At 40.8% G+C, this 19,751-nt stretch overlaps 1 protein-coding gene and 1 long non-coding RNA gene across 13 annotated transcripts; one reads left to right on the forward strand and one right to left on the reverse strand.

The window, feature by feature from the left end:
- The first annotated feature begins 593 nt into the window (after positions 1 to 593).
- LOC117860080 (MADS-box transcription factor 7) lies at positions 594 to 6,145 on the forward strand. The gene is made up of 8 exons (XM_034743296.2): positions 594 to 1,140; positions 2,689 to 2,767; positions 3,751 to 3,821; positions 4,478 to 4,577; positions 4,757 to 4,798; positions 4,877 to 4,918; positions 5,101 to 5,252; positions 5,747 to 6,145. Exons 1-8 carry the CDS (start codon positions 956 to 958, stop codon positions 5,811 to 5,813), a joined length of 738 nt encoding a protein of 245 aa, XP_034599187.1. The 5' UTR covers positions 594 to 955; the 3' UTR covers positions 5,814 to 6,145.
- Positions 6,146 to 7,431: 1,286 nt separating this feature from the next.
- LOC117861612 (uncharacterized) lies at positions 7,432 to 17,382 on the reverse strand. Of its 12 annotated transcripts, XR_004641823.2 has the most exons (15): positions 17,140 to 17,380; positions 16,248 to 16,303; positions 14,221 to 16,173; positions 13,791 to 13,849; positions 13,284 to 13,680; positions 13,064 to 13,136; positions 12,162 to 12,662; positions 10,904 to 10,995; positions 10,352 to 10,461; positions 10,129 to 10,255; positions 9,322 to 9,498; positions 8,969 to 9,039; positions 8,626 to 8,718; positions 8,425 to 8,524; positions 7,432 to 7,624 (listed from the first exon to the last, which is right to left on the reverse strand). It is a non-coding gene; the product is annotated as an uncharacterized lncRNA (long non-coding RNA). The 12 variants fall into 12 exon arrangements; XR_004641832.2 differs by adding an exon at positions 8,249 to 8,286 and having other exon boundaries at positions 12,162 to 13,680; positions 17,140 to 17,382; XR_004641831.2 differs by adding an exon at positions 8,249 to 8,296 and having other exon boundaries at positions 12,162 to 13,680; positions 17,140 to 17,382.
- Positions 17,383 to 19,751: the final 2,369 nt, after the last annotated feature.

Genomic DNA, 19,751 nt, shown 5'->3' on the forward strand with positions numbered 1-19,751 from the left:
ACGGCGAGAATTAGATCGATCGGTCGGTCGGCTGCTCCGCCCGGATCCCGGCCGGCGGCGTCCCCAGCACGCGGTGGGGGCGCATGCAGGCGTGCTCGCGTCGCGCGCATTGGCTGCCTGGCTCTCCCCCTGCTATTGATGCCTCGGCGGGCGGATCGGACGGCCGCGGCCCGCGCACAGGGACCACGCGACCAAACAGATGGATGCCTGTTGCCTGTGCGAAGCCCGGCGGATCGGAACGCCGACGGCTCGTTGATGCAAGCTGGTCTGGACAGCGACCCGGCCGGCGGCCGGGCGCCGGGAGGAGGCGAGGACGTACATGCCCGCCGGGCAGCTCGCTGGTGCGCGCGGCTGCTGCGAGTGGCCGGCCATTAAAGCCGCGCATGTGATCCACCGCTCGCCACTGGGCGCGTGCGCGGAGCTGGTTGGCCGCCTAGCCCTCTCGCTCTCCCGCCGGCGGGGCCCGCCGAGATAAAAGCCGGGCGCAGAGGCGAGGCCGGGACCCATGGGCGGAGTGGAGTGAGTGAGTGGTATGGTGGTGGTGGTGACTCCCATCCCTAGCTTTCCGCAAACGCGCTACGCGGCTGGGGGCCTAGGGCTTCCCCCCTCTTGATGCTTTGCCGGAAACGGCAACCTGACGCCCCACCCTTGCGCCCACCGGCTCCTCCCCTGAGCTACTCCGTCCTCCACCACCGCTAGGCTCTGGCTGGTGGCTGCTACCTCTCGCCTGCTTGCCAGTTGCTAGCCCCCGTGCCATCGCTTTCCCCTCGTTATTTAATCCCCGCTCCGATCCCTCTCCTTCGCCCCCGTCTCTCGGCTCGAGTATCTCTCCTGCGCTTGGTTTCGCTTTGCTTTGCTGCTGCTGCTAGTGCGAGCTGGTGCTTCGGGCGAGGTCGTCGATCTGGCGGCGGAGGCGGAGGGTTCAGGGGCCGCGGGGAAGGCGGGGGCGGCGGCCATGGGGAGGGGGCGGGTGGAGCTGAAGCGGATCGAGAACAAGATCAACCGCCAGGTCACCTTCGCCAAGCGCCGCAACGGCCTGCTCAAGAAGGCGTACGAGCTCTCCGTGCTCTGCGACGCCGAGGTCGCGCTCATCATCTTCTCCAACCGCGGCAAGCTCTACGAGTTCTGCAGCACGCAGAGGTACAGTATGTCGCGCACGCGCACATGTAAGTACCCCGTACCCCACCGCGCGCGCGCGCGCTGCCGCGGGCCAGTGGCCAGGCCGGGGCGTGGCTAGTCTCGGCGGATCTCGCCAGATCTGGCCACGGAACGCATACTGCTGGGTGGAGCGTCGCGAGCAGCTTCTGTCGGTAGGTTAGCCGAGCTGCACGCGTTCGATTTTGAGGTGCCGGGAGTGGGATCTCGCCGTGGTGAGGTTAGCGTGCAGAGATCACCGCACGCTTGGAACTGGGTTTTCATGGCTTGTGGACGACATGGGCGGATCCGGCTTACACCTCTTGGGTTTAGGGCTTCGTTTTCTGGTCCCTGTGCTAGATCGATCTTACTTTACTTTCTCGTCTTGGGACCGTAATTTTGATCCCTCGGTCTTTCAAGTGCTCGTATAGTTGTGGTTGTCAGCTCAAATTCATGATCTAGGTAGCTCAATTACAACAATTTCCTGCGGATCCAGTCATCATCGTTATTGCTTCTCTTCTTTTTTTTTCTTTTTCATCATAGCCCGACGTAATAACCCAAACTCCAAATTTAATTTCTCCACGGTCTTACAAACAGAGTGGAGTCATATAGACTCTGATAGCTAGGGAGAGAAGCACATCACAAATTGTTTGAGTTAAGTGTATGAACTGAGAAGTGTTTTGAAAATAAAAACGTCATCCTTATGATACGATTGGCACATAATTGACCATCCTAGCCCACTTTTGTGACTCAGATGATCCCACATGCATGTCAGTGACACAAGACAAAGACACAAGTAATTGACACTCTAAGCTAGTGACAGAATATCTAATGGTTGGTGTGTGATTTGAAGAAAACTTGCCCAAAGGAAAAAAATATGCCTATGCATGTCCTGATAAATTAATTCTTACTCCCATTACTGCCCCTATGTAGGTAGGTATTCGTGTCATATGTTACACATATCCTTATTTTTAAGATCTATCAACACATATAAACTCAAAACTTTTGATTCTATTCATGGGCACACATAGGAACTAACAATTCAATCTTCTGCAATAGATCGGTCTGACTATCAAGCTACTATATACAAAAACTTGTTTCCTAAGTCAGCAGTCAGCACTATGAACTTTTATAATTGATACTTGAAGCTCCATTTGAAACTGAGTCAGAATTAGGTTGTCATATCATCCCCTATCTGTGTGGATGCACCATGCATGTGTTTAATTTTTTTCCTTTTTCTTTTTTTTTTTGGTAGAGGAATGCATGTGTTTAGTTAAGTAGGCCCCCTTGCATATCGTATGAAATGGCACATGACAAGCTGCACATCATCTGTTGCATTTTGCACATATATAAACGAGATTAGCCCTTGTATATTTTTGTTAAGGGGTTCTTAATTAGTAGAAACTCATAGATTTGTTTTCTTTACAGAGTTAATTTTTCTTTACGTCTGAGAGCGATTTTACCATTATTCTTATGTTTTTCCACACACTTTTTTAATGGCCTGATTGATTCTTTTCTGGAAATTAACTCTGTCTAAATTTTCATGCCTTTCAGCATGCCAAAGACACTTGAAAAGTATCAAAAGTGCAGTTATGCAGGGCCTGAAACAGCACTGCAAAATAGAGAGAGTGAGGTAAAGTCTTACTTCCCCTAAATTTAGTCGAGACTAATGTGCACTAGCTAGTTTGTCTTTATTTGAGCAGGATTTCAATATATACTACTAATTTGCTAGCAGCCTATAGCAAAAAAACTCCTGAATTTATGACGCTAATTACTTTGCTGTTAATAAGTAATGGTATTCTTTCGTTTTTTAAAAAGAAGTAGTAATGACATTCACCTGCAACCTAATGGTTTGGATTTTTCATAATTGATGAAGGATGACAAACACAGGCCAGCCTATGCATATATTAAAGGAGACACCTGTAAAAGGCTATTTTAGAGCATACTATTAAAACCAAGCAATCACAAAAACTCCTAAATTTCTTCTCAACAGTAGATAAGGGTGGGCAAATACTGACGCCAATTTTTCATGATTATTCATTGTGTACACTTTCGGATTGAATACCCCTTATTCTGTTTCTGTTTTGTAATTAATAAACTTGTGAGAAATATCAGTTACTAACCCAAATAAACAAAGAAATACTACAACTATGATTGAGCACTCCAAATTACTAGCAGGATTTTTCGTACAAGGATAATATGAGCACATTTCATGTGAGATATCAAATGTATGATTGGCAGCAAAGTTTCGTCTCTATGTGCATAGTTCTTGACTTGACTTGTGTTCCACACTTCCGCAGCGATAAACTCTCACTGGTTGTATGCATATCCTGTATTCTTACTAATATCCAGTATTGCATCTTAAAAAATTATTGCAACTAAGTGGGCATACTATATATCAGTGTGATAGTATCTTAATAGAATTGTTGGTGTGTGATGCTGCTGTTTTTTCATGCAAGCGAGAAAATCCAGATAGTCCTGCTATCCTCTCAATTTTCGAGTGAAAAAGTGATGCTTTGCATTGCATATCATTGTGATTTGTATAAGGCTTTTCAGATACGGAATGTTGAACAATTCGTTATGCTAATGTTATTCTTTCATGACCTTTTCATTCAGCAATTGAAAAGCAGCCGTAATGAGTACCTCAAACTGAAGGCACGTGTTGAAAATTTACAGCGAACTCAAAGGTTAGTTGTGTCTTTTATAAGTTCAGATGATTTGTTTCTCTGTACAAATAAAAAATGAAAAAGAGCAATTTCTTTTAAAGTATGCTTTGATTTGGGAAAACGTGCCCGAAAGGACCACATCCAGCACATCAAATTAGATATCTCTTTGTGGTTATGAAACTCTAGTCAGGAACCTTTCTGAGCATGTTTTATTTGTTAACTTGATAAGAAAATTAATGAAACAAAATAGTAAACTTTAAAGGATGCAAAAGTGGAACGTTAAAAGTCTCAAGTGTTTTGTCAATATTATATTACTGCACTCTCCAATCAAACATAATACTACTCTGAAATCTTCAATTTGTGGACCATATTTCTTAGCCACGGAACACAACAGAAAATGCAATTGGTCAGATTCCGAAACTAATCACCATGATAATTACCATTATGGTAATTACCACTATGGTAATTATCATGGTGATTAGTTTCGGCATCTATATTCAGCCAGTACATATATACCATCTACTACTTGAGTGACGAGAATGAATTGTAATTAGCCTGAATGAAAATGAAGGTTTCAAGTATTGTCTACTACAAAGTCAAGTTTGCAAATAATATACAGTTCCACCTTTTCATATCTGATCCATTTAAAAGTCTGCATGCTTTATGGACAATCATAGGAATTTGCTCGGTGAAGATCTTGATTCATTAGACATAAAGGAGTTGGAGCACCTCGAGAAGCAACTTGATTCATCCTTGAAGCACATAAGATCAACAAGGGTACTGAAAAATTCTCAGAAAATAAATGATTCTCCTGTTTCAAGTGGACTGTTTAAATTGTATTTTTTGTGAACTACCATGTAGCACCGGCCACCAAGCACTCTTAATTAATGATATCCTTATCACCTAGGCCTACCTCCATGTATCAAACATTCTGACCATTATAGTTCCTCTTGTAGACACAGCACATGGTTGATCAACTAACGGAACTTCAGAGAAAGGTATGATCTCAAAGATTTACCAATATATATTTGGCATCTGTCAACCACCAAGAATGACTTAAGTACTTCAATTTGCAGGAACAAATGTTTTCTGAAGCAAATAAGTGTCTTCGCAGAAAAGTAAGTTGTAAAACTGAACTATTGTGTCATGAAAAATTTGCTTATTCAGGAAAAAGAACTACTGATTGAAGAAATAGCCTATTCAATTTTTCAGTTTCCTCGTAAACTTCTCGGAACTTGAAGATCATATAGGATTTAAGCAGTAAGGATGCTGACCATTGTAATTGTTTTGAGATGTGCAGCTGGAGGAGAGCAACCAGGTTATCTGGCAGCAAGCATGGGAGCATGGGGAGCCACAGCCAGAAGTCCAGCAGCAGCAGCATCAGCTGCAAGGTGGCAATGGATTCTTCCATCCCCTCGATGCTGCTCGGGGGGAACCCACCCTTCAGATAGGGTAAGTTCCTAGCTCCTACCTTTGGCTGATATCTTCCTACTCAAAGCCAAGGGACTAATAAGGGATGTCAATTATGCGCATGTGCAATATTTCTATGCCCTAGGCTAGAGATGCATGAACAGAGAAAGGACACATCTAGCATTTATTCCACACAGAGGATCATCAAACTAATTAAATGGTGTTTTCCTTGTTATAATTTTTCTCATAATCTATTTTTGCCCTGCTTGTTTTTATCGTACATACACAAGCATCAAAATGACACCTTGTATAGTTATCTTTTCTTGATGGCAAAACGCATGCGAAAAGAACACCATTTATCTCTGTCACACGACCATCGTCTTGTCCCAAAAAATCGCTAGCGAATCCAACCCCCTTTTGCACTTACACAAAACTAGAAGAAACTAGCACTAATTAAGTTCTTCTGTCCAAGTTGCTTGCTCTTGTAATGAAATTAGAGTTGATCCACAAATTTTGCTATTATATTATCTTTACAGGTTCCCTCCTGAGGCACTGACTAGTAGCTCATGCATGACCACCTTCCTGCCCCCATGGTTGCCATGAGATCAAACTACTGTGATTCTGAAATAATAAGGATGCGGCGGCTGGCCACGCTGCCATATGTTGTGCTTCGAGTGATAGTTTAATATTCTTGTATGGCTTGTATGTGTAACAACCTGTGTGATGAACTTGGAAATTATCCATTTCATTCTCGAATAATGTATTGGGTATAAGGTCGTGACTGCTTTATATTGCCTCAAATATAATGTTGTAGCGTATGTGTGTGTGCGCGCGCGCTCGCGTGTGAATGTTGTGAGCTTGTAGCTGCACTATATTTATGTTGTAATTGTGACGAACCTTTTGCCAAAATAACCAATGTTCATAGAAATTGGCTACGTTGTGATGATGCTTTTGTCATATTGAGAAGTCATCCATTTTTTGGAAACTTTGGTAGAAAGTAATGCATGAAAAGGGATAATGTTCTTATGTGTGCCTGTAAGAAACCATGATAAACTCGAACACTGAACCTAGGTATTCAAACATCATTCTCTCTATATGCTCTATTCAGTTGTGAACACCAAGGTCAGCTGGATCATAGTATTTTGTTGTTCGGTCTATTCCAGTGGTGAACCACACACTAACGACATATTTTCGTTAAGAGTAAACACTAAGCACTCTCCGTGTTCCTATTTATCTGACGTTTTGTTTTCGGGTTTTCATGCTCCACTGATAGATGTTGCTTAATAATCTTCTGTTTTGGACAGTTTGAAGCTTTCCTTTCCCCAGCCAGCTTGGTGGTTGTAGTAAGTAATTCGGCCTGAAATGTCCACTACGGCCCAGTTGTGCGGCCCACCTGTAGTTGTTGGTGGCACCACACAGCCCATAAAACTCCCATGTGCCTGTGGGCTGGAAAAAGCTTTTCTTGGGCTCCCCTTTTTTGGAAGGCCGAGGAGGCGCGGAGATTGGCAGCCTACCCGTATGAGCGCGGCCCGTCCTAAGCAAAAATCGCCCGAAATCCACCAGGAGGTCTCGTCCGTCCGGAGCGCACCCGCGGCCGGCCGGCCAGAAGCCTAGACTGCTAGTACGAGTACAGTCTGATCTGATGCAGCTGCTGGTTGTTACGTTCAGTATAGTGCGCTCGGTCTCGAGAGATCGTGAATCTTCTGTGCATGAATGGACTTGTGAATTGTGATGAATGGCTACTTGGTATACTCCCTTTTCGATGTCACAGGACGTGTAGGCATGCAATGAAGTAGCCATCCAAGGAAAGATTTTGCCGATCGCGCTTCTTATTTATGCCAAGTTTCAGGGGCAAGCAGCTAGCAGGTGTATACTGTACAATATGATGCAGCAGCTAGCAGGTGTACAGTCTGATGCAGCAGCTAGCCAAGATATCCTTTTTTTCTGGCCTCCCGATCTCTTGAAGCTTCTCAATGCTACTCAGGTCACTGTGGCTTACGTCTTTTCTCCGACCTTATCGTTGAGCACTCCCATGATAACCCCAACCATCTTTATGCCACATTCTCTTGGGGTGGTCCTTATGAGAGCTAGCGCATGTTGTTCTAACAATACTAGTGATGGCGCGCGTTGAGCTTTAGCAATTCTACGAATGAGTAGGCCGTTATTACAATTTAATATTTTGTTCAAAAAGCAATATCCCAAGAATATTATGCCATTGTCGTGACCAAACTTCAAGCTTAAATTGAACAATCAAAATTCGTAAGAGTTAATTGCACTACGGATACAAACCAAGTACATTTTACATAGTAACTGGGAGGAATAGAATGAAGCTTGAAGGTACAATGCTTCTCCTCTCCTTTGCATTCCTTTTTGCTAAGAAGCATCCTTCGGATCAACGGTAAATCACAATGACCCTATTATTTTGAAAAAAAAAATCTCAATGTTGTTGCATAATGCTGCGCAATACGGTCAGCTATGAGGGAACGCTTCCTATATCCATGTGAATGCCTAATGTATGCAGATTATGAGCTGGAAATTACGAAATAATGGGAGGAATGTTAAGTACCATGTAGAATCAAAGTTAAGGGGAAAATCTAATTTACTAAGACACAGTTGCACGTTCAATCACTATAATTTGCATATGTTCCACCATGATGCTTCTATAATTTCAGATAATATGATGGCGATTCAAGCTAGTTCTAAACTCCCAAGTTGATTCTGACATAATAAGGACACATTGTAGGAACACTTGCAAGTATAATATGGAGAAATACTTAAAAAAAGAACAATTATTTGTAATGGTTAACATGCTAATTTCTTTCCTGGTTTGGAATGTGCGATGATTTCAACATGAGTCGTACTTAATCTTGATTCACTGAGGCAATGAAACCTGGTAAAATGCCAGACTGAAAAATAATCGCTTTGTACAGTATGGATTCAAAATTTTGTTGCATGACAATTATATGAAATCTTATCACTATATTGTAGTCCATGGGACAGACCTAATATATAGATAATAAACACAGAGGACCTGCTACCTGATCAATCTTTTGTTGAGAATTATGTTCATCAAAATCTGATCACCCCTATAAAAGCTTATTAGTGCTATGCAGTATAACCCATGGGATGGAATAAACTGAATATTCAGACAATAAGCACAAGGGAACTGTTGATCAAAGTTTTGTGACTTAGCTCCATGAAAATCAGATCTCACCTCCACACTTAGGTCTCAACAATGAGCACTTGCTTTCCAATCTGATCGTCCAATTGCTAGTAGAAGCCAATGCCTTGATCCCTTTTTGATCAATCAATTTCTTGAGAAATTTATAGTGGAAGGAAATAAGGGATGTGTTAATGGATGACGGAGAAGAAATGATTGATAAAGAGGCCATGAATAAACAATGTCGTGGGTTACCTGACAGATTGGAGTTGTAGTAACCGCACAATTCACTTCAAATGCACAATTCATCAGTCAACGGGGCAAGTTGGAGAGATTGAAGCAGTGCACCTGTGTAGCCACAAAACCAGCATGTAGCAGGCCGCATCTTAACCAAAAAAAAAATCTAGTTGACCATTTTGTTTTGTGCTTACACAGGAATTTAGAATCATGAAACACTTGCAACCATATAAGCTGACTGTTCAAGCTACAGGGATAAATTGGCTATATAAAGAGCACAAACTGAATTCCAAGCTAGCACACATGCAGAATATACGTATGCAAAATATTGTTCTCGGAAATCTTTATGGATGTAACTTACCAACGATGAATTCCTATTCCTGACTTGAGACTTGAGAGTTGAGACATGTCTTAATGAAGTTGAACCAATTCCTAGACAAGAATAAAATAATGAAGGCTGGCCTTGATACAGTAAACTCACAGAGAGGACGCTCTAGATACAGATAGTTTCTTGTAAGGAAGAACAGAAAAAAAAAACAATCATAAATCATGAAAATGACCTGAGCATCAATATGTATCCAGAAATCTAAGCATCACCATGTTTTATGTAGGCAACATGTGTTTTTTCAATTGTGAAACAAAACAGGACGCATATAGACTATTTTTGCTTAGTGTTGTTCTTTTCAATTACAGTTAAGTCATGCTGTTGTTTACCTCGAGTTTTAGATCCCAGGCATTGTTGTTGTATATGAAAAATCATGTTACAACACCTTGAGCTGCACATTTTGTTCACAAATGATTCACAAATCAACCATATCAGTACTGGCAACTGAAGATATCCAAACACAAAGAAACAGGACAGGTTACACTCTTGTTCCACAGCTTTAGTTCCTGTAATGAAGTGTGAAGCAGAAAGATATGTTAGAAATATGTTGGTAACGCTTTGGTATCTTTCCTAAGCAGGAAAAAAAAGGAGATGCATAAAATCTACAAAGCTTGACATTGAACTCAATTGAGCTCAATGGCATACACGATTTGGTTAAATTCGTTTTGAACCGCGTAACTTCACTCTGTCCAATCCTCCTATATCATCAATTCATCATGGATATGGTAACAATGTAATGTAATCCCATTAGAAAAAATTGTTGCACTAAATTTGCAATGTTAACTATGGAATAAAATACCTTTTGCAGAATGGAAATTAAAGACCAGAATAAAAAGAATAGAACCTATGTCAAGGAATATATTTGAACTCTTGGTAGTTCATACCAAGGTATTTCAGGCTGAGGGTACACTACTTCTGAAAAAGGTGTGCTTGTGTTGCCATCTAATTACCAGTTGAAATGGAGCCAGGATAAAACACTTTTGGAATAAAAAAGTATTTTTTGGTACATGAAGCACAACATCTGTCAATTACCATACCATAGAAATTTTAAGAAAGCTCTTACCAAATTGCAAGGCTTATAATTCACAGGAACATACAAATACAGTCTGTATGTAGAGAATTAGGAAAAATAATACCTGAAAATGCCATTGTAACCGTCAGCAGTATTTTTCAATGGAAGAGAATCTTGGCATATTTATCTTATTCCATGTACATGGACATATCATGGCCAATCATGGATTGTCTTATACATCAGCCCTCAACCTGTAATACCCAGCAGTAGTGACCTCTCTTTTTTTCCTATCTTTGTACAAATTAAAACTTATTTATGAGCACAGCCAATGTTAGAGTAATAATTACCAGGTCAAGGACAGTATAAACTTCAGGTCCCCTGAGTTCATTCCTTACATGGATTCTTGAGGAAGCTGACAATAGCAGAAGCAGCATCCACAACACAAACAGGCTGAATCCTGTAAAAGATTCGCATCCATATAATTTTTACTTGCTGGCAAAGGAACTCTAAAAAGTATGGGTGGACCATTCCATACCTAAACTCATTTTCATGTCAGATATAATAAGGAAGTTAATAGGTCAACTCAATTAACTTTGTATATAGACCACCAACCAGTGGAAGGTAACACCAATTCTTTGCAAATTGTGCCTATTTGTTGGAAATATGATCTTGTGTGATAATCTATATTTCAGACCTCATGGTTGTTGGCTATATGGGTAGAAACAAAATTTAGGCTAAACTTATTGCGTAGAGAGAAAGCATATTATTTACTGATGACTTTGGAAAATAAGAGTTATTACTGCCTATTGAACCATTGTCGTGAACATTGTGTGATGAAACCATGCTGACACCTCACAAAAATGTTCCAAGATGGATTCCAGTGCTTGTTCCCAACTCACCTTAATGAGAACTGTATATGCATTCCGCTCCTGCAGCTTTTTTTTTTCAGCATTCTAGATTCAGACCAGGGTGATGCCCCTAGGTAAGAAATCTGGATTGAATCAGAGCAAACAGGAGAATAATTTATTTTCATGGAAGCGAAGTGAAAGAACATTTAAGACTTTGGTTTCTAAGAATTCACCATGAATAAAAAGTTGAAAAATGCATGAGAAAGAACATAAATAAACCATGTGACAGCAAATGCTTTATCCAACCTTGCTTCAGTTATGGTGACTCACCTAAGAAATGATATCATGAAACTGAACCAATCATTTTGCCCCAAATAAGATAGCCAAACTTCAGGTGTAAGTCAAGTACAAGAAATCCGGAAAAGTTCATGAATCTCTTACATAGCAGTAGCACAGACCATGAGACCAATGAAACTAACCAAAACAACTTATGGTTTGAAACCACTTATCACTGAGCTCTATGTATTATCTAAGCATAAACCTTGTATAGTTCCCGTGCAATATACAAAAAAGGATTGCATAAGGAATCTCACTGCAAAAGACTTTCATGCAGGTAGATTATGGCACATCATTCTAAATATATATGCTTTATACATGATTATGCATCAGTACTCATCTTAAGGATTATCTACATGAACCCAAATGCTTTCGAAATATGCTGCCATGTGCAAAATTCCTTCCCAAGATTACATCTGAATATTCAGATCAATGGAATAGGAAAGCAAATACAATGAATCACACCAAGTAGGGGGGACCCTGAAAAAGGACCCTAACTCAATGGGATCATTTGTGTGGTTCATCGAACATAAGATCCTAGTTGCCACGCAAAAGATCATTGTTAACAAAAAAGTCTCAAATTATAATTAGAACAGAGGTCAGTTTAGAAGGATGTGTCATGTTTGGTCATCTTCTCAAAATAAACTGAATAGATACGCTTAATGATTTTGTTTAAGAAACGAAAGCATATACATGGCCAATATATTATATTAATCCTGGTAACAGAGGTAAGGTATGCTAATAACTTTGCATTTTCAAACAAAGTCAAGACAGCGAGGGGTCAACCTTAGCAAGGTGAGGATCACTATGCCGAGCGTCAAGCATGACCGCATTGATTTGTAATCCACGCAAAACAAAATACAGATTCACTAATACAAAGCATAAATCTACTAAATTGATCTACGAATGCATCAAAAGGAACACAGAAGCACCATACAGAAATTTGGCATGCGGGAAGGAAATTGGTGCTCACGGTAAGGTTTGAAGGATGATGTTCTTCCCGCTGCGACGGCATCTAAGCCGCGGACGGGACCGCCGCTGCTCCCCTGCTCTCCCGTACCCTCCTCCACCTCGTCCATGAAATCGTCCTCCGGCAGCGGTGGCGGCGGCGGCCAGGGACCAGGCCGGCGCTGAGAGGCTGCGGAGGGTGGAGGGCTGCGGCCTGCGGGAGGCGCGGCATGCTGCCGAAGTGCACCGCCCCCCTTGCCGATGAGCCGCACCCCCCCTGAACGGAGCCGAGAAGAAGAGGAGACATGTTTTGAGGAGGCTGGTCACACAGGCGACGGAGGAGCCAGGGAGGTGGCGTCGGGGACTCGGGGCGGGCGCGGGAAGTCGCGGAGCGGACCGCGGAGGCGAGGAAACGAGGATAGACGAAGAGAAAAGATGGGATCGGAGATACTCCTATTTTACCTGGGACGCTCGCGAAGTTTCTGGCCAACAAAAAGATGGCACGCACCAACGTACAGTAAATCACCTGCGGGGGTAAAACGTGAGCCGTAAAACGGAAATATGATGATGTAAAAAAATTTTACTACCGTGTCCCCTCTGATTGGGCGCCAAGGACGCCACAGTACATAAGGGTTATTACTAGTGATTGACGCGCGCCTATAATGCGCGTAGTGTTCCGCGATCGGTATCATAGGATGCCACCTGATATGTGTCAAAATAATAAATTGATCTAATGGAAGTGGAATTACTATATGTTATTATTAGTTGATGCGGGGAAGATAATGTAGATATAGTAGATTAAATTTATGAACATATAGTAATACAGATGCATAGTTTCGCATTGATATTAGTGGTCTTGCACATACAGCTTTTATAGAGTTGTACATTACAATTGGGTTTTCATAAGCTATTTAGTCTATGACATACTTGTTGCCGATGTCATCTGAGCTGTTTTGATTTCTATCCAGAAACTTAGTGAGGCTAAATGCATTGCACGGATCTGTAAAATATATTGAGATTTCAATTAGTAAAATTAGTAGTAGCGACAAGATTACTGCAAGTAACTTGTTAATGTTTCAGTCAAAAGTGACTTTTAATGCGTGCGTGTGGAAAATGGAACTATTTTGTCTAGATATTTGATAAGTACCTGGTTCGTCTGCAGTCCTTGGGCTCACGATCAGCATCCGCAAATAATGAGGCTATAGAATGCAACTCAGTGCAGAAAATAGACCATGTAAAGGATGTTTGCATGAGGTCTAAATTGAGATATGCTAGATATATGTACACACAATGACTGATGGAGTAAAGGTGCAGTTCTACAGAATCTATACATAGTAAAAAAAACTAACTACTAATTTAGGTAGGAAGATTCATAAAATGCATGTTCTTAACACTGGTGTTAGAAATATTCCAATTGTTTTATGAACATGAACTACATGCTCAGTTGCATTTATACGTTAAGACAATGCTGAGATAATAATGGCAGAACCTTCCATTTGGTTGCGCTAGAGCCTTCTACACCTTTGTTTGCTCGTTGCACTGACCTGCATTTCAGGATCAAGAAACATATGAAAAGTCAAAGGGTGGTAATTGAAGTAAAAAGTAGCCTAATTTTCAAACTAACATTATATTGAAGGAACTATATGAAATTTACCATGTATGGTTCATTCAGCTATGTGATTGTACGAGGCATCTACCTTTTTTAGCAATAACCTATGTTAAATTTCTGTTAGATTTCCTGACCACCAAACATTATAGCTCTTGCGGTTGTATGAAACATTTAAGAGAAATAATAACACGAATATAATTTTTTTGATAATAGTGGGCATATGCAGAAGCGCCAAAGCTGGTGTTGAGCAGTAGCATACATGAAAGAAAGACAGAACCGAAGCCATATTTGCATTCTTGGGCCTGACAATGAACACCTAATAATTTTACCTAAATTCAATCATGCTTTTTTTTCATCTCACCACAATAGAAATGGTGGGGCCTAATCATGATAAAATCAGTTACAACAAATGTCCTATTTTTTTAGGAAACATAACTCCTTTTCTAAATAGTGGGGAAATGCATATGGTGCTTACATCCTTATTGGCCTGTTTGGCCTGATTTGCAGCCCCAACCTGACCTGCTAAAGAATAATGCATGTAATAACTATACAAATAGGTTAATGCCAACAATACGCATTTCAAATAGTGTTAGATAAAAGTTCAGCACTAATGATAAGTTCAGTATGATGAAGACCTGCACAGTTGCTGTGGCAAGTCAGCGAGTATTACTAAACTGCATCTGCAACCAAACCTACCTGTGTGCTATATTCATGCCATCTATCTATATATCTAACTCCAAGGAAAAGAAACCGTACAACTGAGAAAAGAAGGCATATGTTACAATGCACTGATGCTGACACGGTTCTGAATTTTACTAAATGCAGGTTGTGATCCTGTGTTCATAAGTGCATTTTAACTTGTGATGCTTCTCTTTGCAAGAAACGAAAGTTGTGAACTTGATTAATATAGATGAATCAATCTTTAAGTTACAGAAGAAAAACAGGAGGAGGAATTATCTTTATGGCAAGGGAACCAAGAGAATGGTTCAGAATAGCTACCACACACTTAACGTAAACCAAAGATATCAACATACATGAAACAGGACCAAATAAAACATGAGTCAGTCGATGGAAACATACTTGAAAACCAAACATGCAGTGAAATGCATATGTTAAAGGTGGCATAATAGAATGGAGGATATGAGACCGACACTATTTACCTTGATGTTAAAGCATGGTACCTGCACAGACAAATAAACTACGAGCAATGCTTTGGTTTCTTTTCTAAGCAGAAAAATCAAGGTGGACAAAATCTATAATGATTGACATTCAACTTAATTAACTGAGCACAATGGAATACATGGTCCAGTTAAACTTATCTAAACCCCATAGGTAGCAGTTTTCCTTTTATGTTATTATCAACGAGCAGAGTGATTTGGCTAATCTTAACAAATGTTTTGCAATTTGTTCATGATCCAGCCAGATTGCATGAGCTATGACTATCAAAAAATAATCCTCTTCTTCTTTCTTTCATTCTTTTTGGATAATCTTCACTCTAGCATGCTGCCCAAAACCAGTAAGTGTAAACCAGGAAGACATGGGACAGAGTGAATATGATTCAGATCTGATAAACATCTAGTAAAATGGAAAAGAAAGTGAGCTTCCTACTGCTAAATTTAAGAGCATGACCATTCCTTCATGTGTACATAAAGCAGCCAAAGATCAATGTCTCTTGGGTCTCTCCACAACATCTCTAACTAAATGCTGCTGCTCAACAAAGATGCTACAACAATCAGCTAGAAATTAGAAATTTTAAAGGCACACTGGTGCTAGTGCTAGCTGCAATCTTACTGTAGACAAGCTTAACTGCAGATCCAAAATTGATTTTGGGGTATTATAGAACCGAAATTAGTCCAATACACATGCCACAATGCACAGTATTGATGGCAAGTAGTTTTTGTTTTCTAATACGATGAACCCACAGGGAAACAGATAATAATGGGATTACAATTAGAAACTGTATATATGTTAATCAGGTCAGAGGTAGCAAAGGTAATCATATATATAATGGTCAGCTGCAATCTTGCTCAAAAGCAATGCTACATGTAAGGATTAGGCTGAAGGAAAAATAACCTACATATCAGAGCATTACAAGACCATTAATCTTTTTGGATCCACATATAATTATCATTACTTAATGAATTGCTAACTTGGGACTAAAAGACAATAAAGAGAAATGGAGATATCCTACAACTTCGTAGGAAGCATGTAGCATCAGACCCAATCACTAAACAATAAATAAGCAAATCGAACAACATATAATGTAGCATACCACATATCCAATAAAATTGCAGGCATCGAAAGTAGGAACAGGGATATACAGAAGGATAAGGATGACAAGAACTCACCGTAAGCTATGCATCCAGGAGGCAGCAAGGGAAAAAAGGGATTTGTCGATGTGGAAATAAGGAACCAAACCAAATCAAATCTGTAGGCACAACTTAGCATCCTTTAATCAGACAGAAAGAAAGCGATAAGGATGGTACTGCATGCATAACTTACCAGGCTTAGTGGGATCCAAAATTTATAGACATGCCATAGTCGTGACTCCCTGTCCACTGCAACAATTAATTCATAGTCACAAAGAGTAAGCTAATCATCGGAAGAATTTTAAAACTATCAAACTATGAATCACTACCTATCCGTGTGGTAAGAGCATTGTCACCTAATGTATTTAGTAGAATTTACCTCAAGGCTTCAGGTTCACCATAGCACTTTGACATATTTTGTTGAAATATAAATTCAGAAACGAGGGAAAAATCAATCATTTTATAGGCTCCGCTCCGTTCGGTAGTGCTTGCTACACAGCAGCTACAGCAGCTAGCTAGCAGCAACTGTACCAGCTGCAGCATGCCAACGTGAAGTCGAGCATCTTCAGTGGACAGCAGCGTGCAGCACTTTGCAGCCAAGCGGCTTGCTGTTCAGTGCAGCATAAGCCCCTACAAATAAGAGAGGGTGCTAGGATCCATATACTAATTTTTAGTTCGGGTCACATCGGATGTTTGGATACCAATTAGAAGAAGAACTAAACGTGAACTAATTATAAAACTAATTGCATAAACAAGGGCTAATTCGCAAGATGAATCTATTAAGCCTAATTAATCCATAATTAGCACATGTTTACTGTAGCATCACATGGACTAATCATGGACTAATTAGGCTTATTCGTCTCGCGAATTAGCCCTCATTTATACAATTAGTTTTATCATTAAATTATATTTAATACTCTTAATTAGTGTTCAAATATCCAATGTGATAGGGACTAAAGTTTAGCCTGGGTATCCAAACAAGCGAACAGGCGCAATCGAGCAACCACAGTATCTTGTATCTCTAATTCAGTGCAAGCGAGACAAACAGAAGACAAGGACTGAAATAGAGGAGCAGGCACGCTGACCTTTGTGCTCCACGCCTCCCCCCAGCTTGGCCCACCTTGCTGCTCGTCCACACGCCAGTCGCTCTGCCTCTTTCCGGTCACGCATCTTCCGGCGTGGACGAGCACAGCACCTTGCTGGCGCAACAGGCAATGGGGATTCGATTCAAAAACACAGGCAATGGGGATTGGGGAGGAAGGTGGATGGGCACGGCGACGGGTAGGAGTGAGGGGAGAGAGAAAAAAAAAATCTACCTTGTGCCGAGGTAGAAAAAAAAATCAAGACTGATACTGTAGTGGTCGTTCCTATCCGGAGAGAAGGAAAAAAGCACGTGACTGGTACTGTAGTGGTGGCAGGACTGATCCTGTCTGCCCAATGACCAAGGCTGGGAGCGCACGATAGCACGTGGGAATAAGCAACGTGGACCAATCCAAAACCTAAGCTCTCCTGCGGTCCTGCCGCCAGCCAGCCAGCCTTGATGCCCAGCAGGGAACATCCCATCAATGCTAACCAAATATAAAAATGGTCATCCCTTCATTTGAGTGGCTCAGCAAGGACACAGACCAGTTACTGCCGGCACAGAGAAAGGATATTTTCGTGTTTGGCAGGGAGAGGTTAAATTTTAGTCCTGTCACATCGGATATTTGACACTAATTAGGAGTATTAAATATAGTTTAATTACAAAACTAATTGCACAACCCCTAGGTTAAATCGCGAGATGAATCTATTAAGTCTAATTAGTTCATGATTTGACAATGTGGTGCTACAGTAACCATTCGCTAATGATGGATTAATTAGACTTAATAGATTCGTCTCGCGATTTAGCCTAGGGGTCTGCTATTAGTTTTGTAATTAGCTCATATTTAGTCGTCTTAATTAACATCCGAACATCCGATGTAACAGGACTAAAGTTTAGCCCCTGTCTCCCAAACACCCCCGTAGCATCGAGGTATGGTATGTACAGGCTTCCAGGTTAGAAATTTTTTTCAGGCATCGGCTCTCACAGCGTGCAAGCATCGGTGATTCATCTTCTCTTTCCAAACGTTCAACACTGCGGGTGCTCGCTCTTATCCACCTGACCAATGGACAGTGTGTAAAAGCTGCCTCAAGGACCGCGACCGCGCCCACCCAAATCAAGTAATCAACCAATTCACACATTGCCTTTTATAGTAAATCTCATATTTTTAGCCTTTCAAAAAAAATCTCATATTTTTAGGACCAGACAGGCTCGGCTTCTCCGGCCTTCAAGAGCCGGCTTTCCACTCATTTCAATTTTCAAAGATGGCTTACATGAGTCGTTTTTGCTACATTTATAAGATTCCCTAGAAGCCACAATCATTTTAAGAGGAGAAGCCTTCTCAAATAAAATAAGACCTTAAATTGATGTTTGCTCTTCTGAGAAAATCATTTTATATAAAATTTATGGTTGCTATAATAATATTATAATAAATGAGATATTAACAATTCAAGTGTAACGTTAAAGATCATGTCAAGTTAAACCGCGACATACATATAGTACTAGTATAGAATTATAAGTATTGAATGTGATAGGAACATATACCTGAAATAAAATGGTTCCACCACCCACTGAAATGCCTAACATGTGCTAGCTGGAGTTTAGTGGTGGACCTAGGCATGTGAAATCCATGTGAATCAAGGTCCACCTTACAAGACTATGGGTGACAAATAGCAAAATACCATTATATGGGAAGGCGAAACGTAACTTTAGGTTGAATTTTGGGCTGCATATAGGTGAACTGAAGAGTAAGTAGCACAAAATGTCCAGTGGAAAGAGTATATAAGCATCGAATAGTAAGGTGCATAGTATAATAATGCAAAACAAACTGATTCAACGTTTGCTCTCTCAATTTTGAATCAAGTTCAAACAACCATTCACAATACAACTCCTGGTGCTACCTGGCCTGCAAATTGTTATGTATGCTCATCTCCATGTGTGAGCATCGGAAAAGCAGACAAATGGGCTATTCAACAACAATAATTGCTTTAGCATGACTCCTAAGGATGCAAGTGGGTACCAAATGGTGTTTTCTGGATCAGCTCATTAATTACGATAGCATGTCACTCTAATCCGTTTCTCCTCCTAAATTAATTATATTAAGTGGAATGCCATTCTAATTCATTTTACTAAGTTTTTGATCCACCTAATGACCCAAAATATTTATATGTTGCATCCCTAAGGACTCTAAATATCATCGTACTATGCTATTCAGTAATAGCTAAAATTGTCATGGTACCGTGCCAGAGAGTCAGCTAAAAAATTTCACTAAGGATCTATATATTTTGCAAAATTAGTGCCGGAGGTGAAATTGCCAATTTGTCATCGCTCAAGGTATATGTTGTCTCTGTGTCTTCTACCCAGAATCGTAGCGGTGAAATTATTTAAAAAGTTCCTTTTGCCATGATTCTACTAGTATTTTCAGAGTGACTTCTTGGATATACTATTTTGGGACCCGACAGCCATGCAGCTGCACCATTGACATCATGACGACTTTGCGTTAGCCCAGAAAAGGCTCAGCTAATGATCTTTCAGCGTCACCACTACTAGGCAATATATCCTTATCTCTCCTCTCGTATTTGAAACGCCCCATATCACAGATGTTAATAAATTATTACC

This window comes from Setaria viridis, chromosome 6 (assembly GCF_005286985.2).
Source record: "Setaria viridis chromosome 6, Setaria_viridis_v4.0, whole genome shotgun sequence".
Taxonomy (NCBI): Eukaryota; Viridiplantae; Streptophyta; class Magnoliopsida; order Poales; family Poaceae; genus Setaria; species Setaria viridis.

Excerpts from the sequence above, each read along its gene's own strand:
- LOC117860080 (XM_034743296.2), top strand. The coding sequence starts at position 956 with ATGGGGAGGGGGCGGGTGGAGCTGAAGCGGATCGAGAACAAGATCAAC. Across the intron at positions 4,578-4,756 it reads AGCACATAAGATCAACAAGG|ACACAGCACATGGTTGATCA; the intron begins GTACTGAAAAAT and ends TTCCTCTTGTAG. Across the intron at positions 4,799-4,876 it reads TAACGGAACTTCAGAGAAAG|GAACAAATGTTTTCTGAAGC; the intron begins GTATGATCTCAA and ends TTCAATTTGCAG.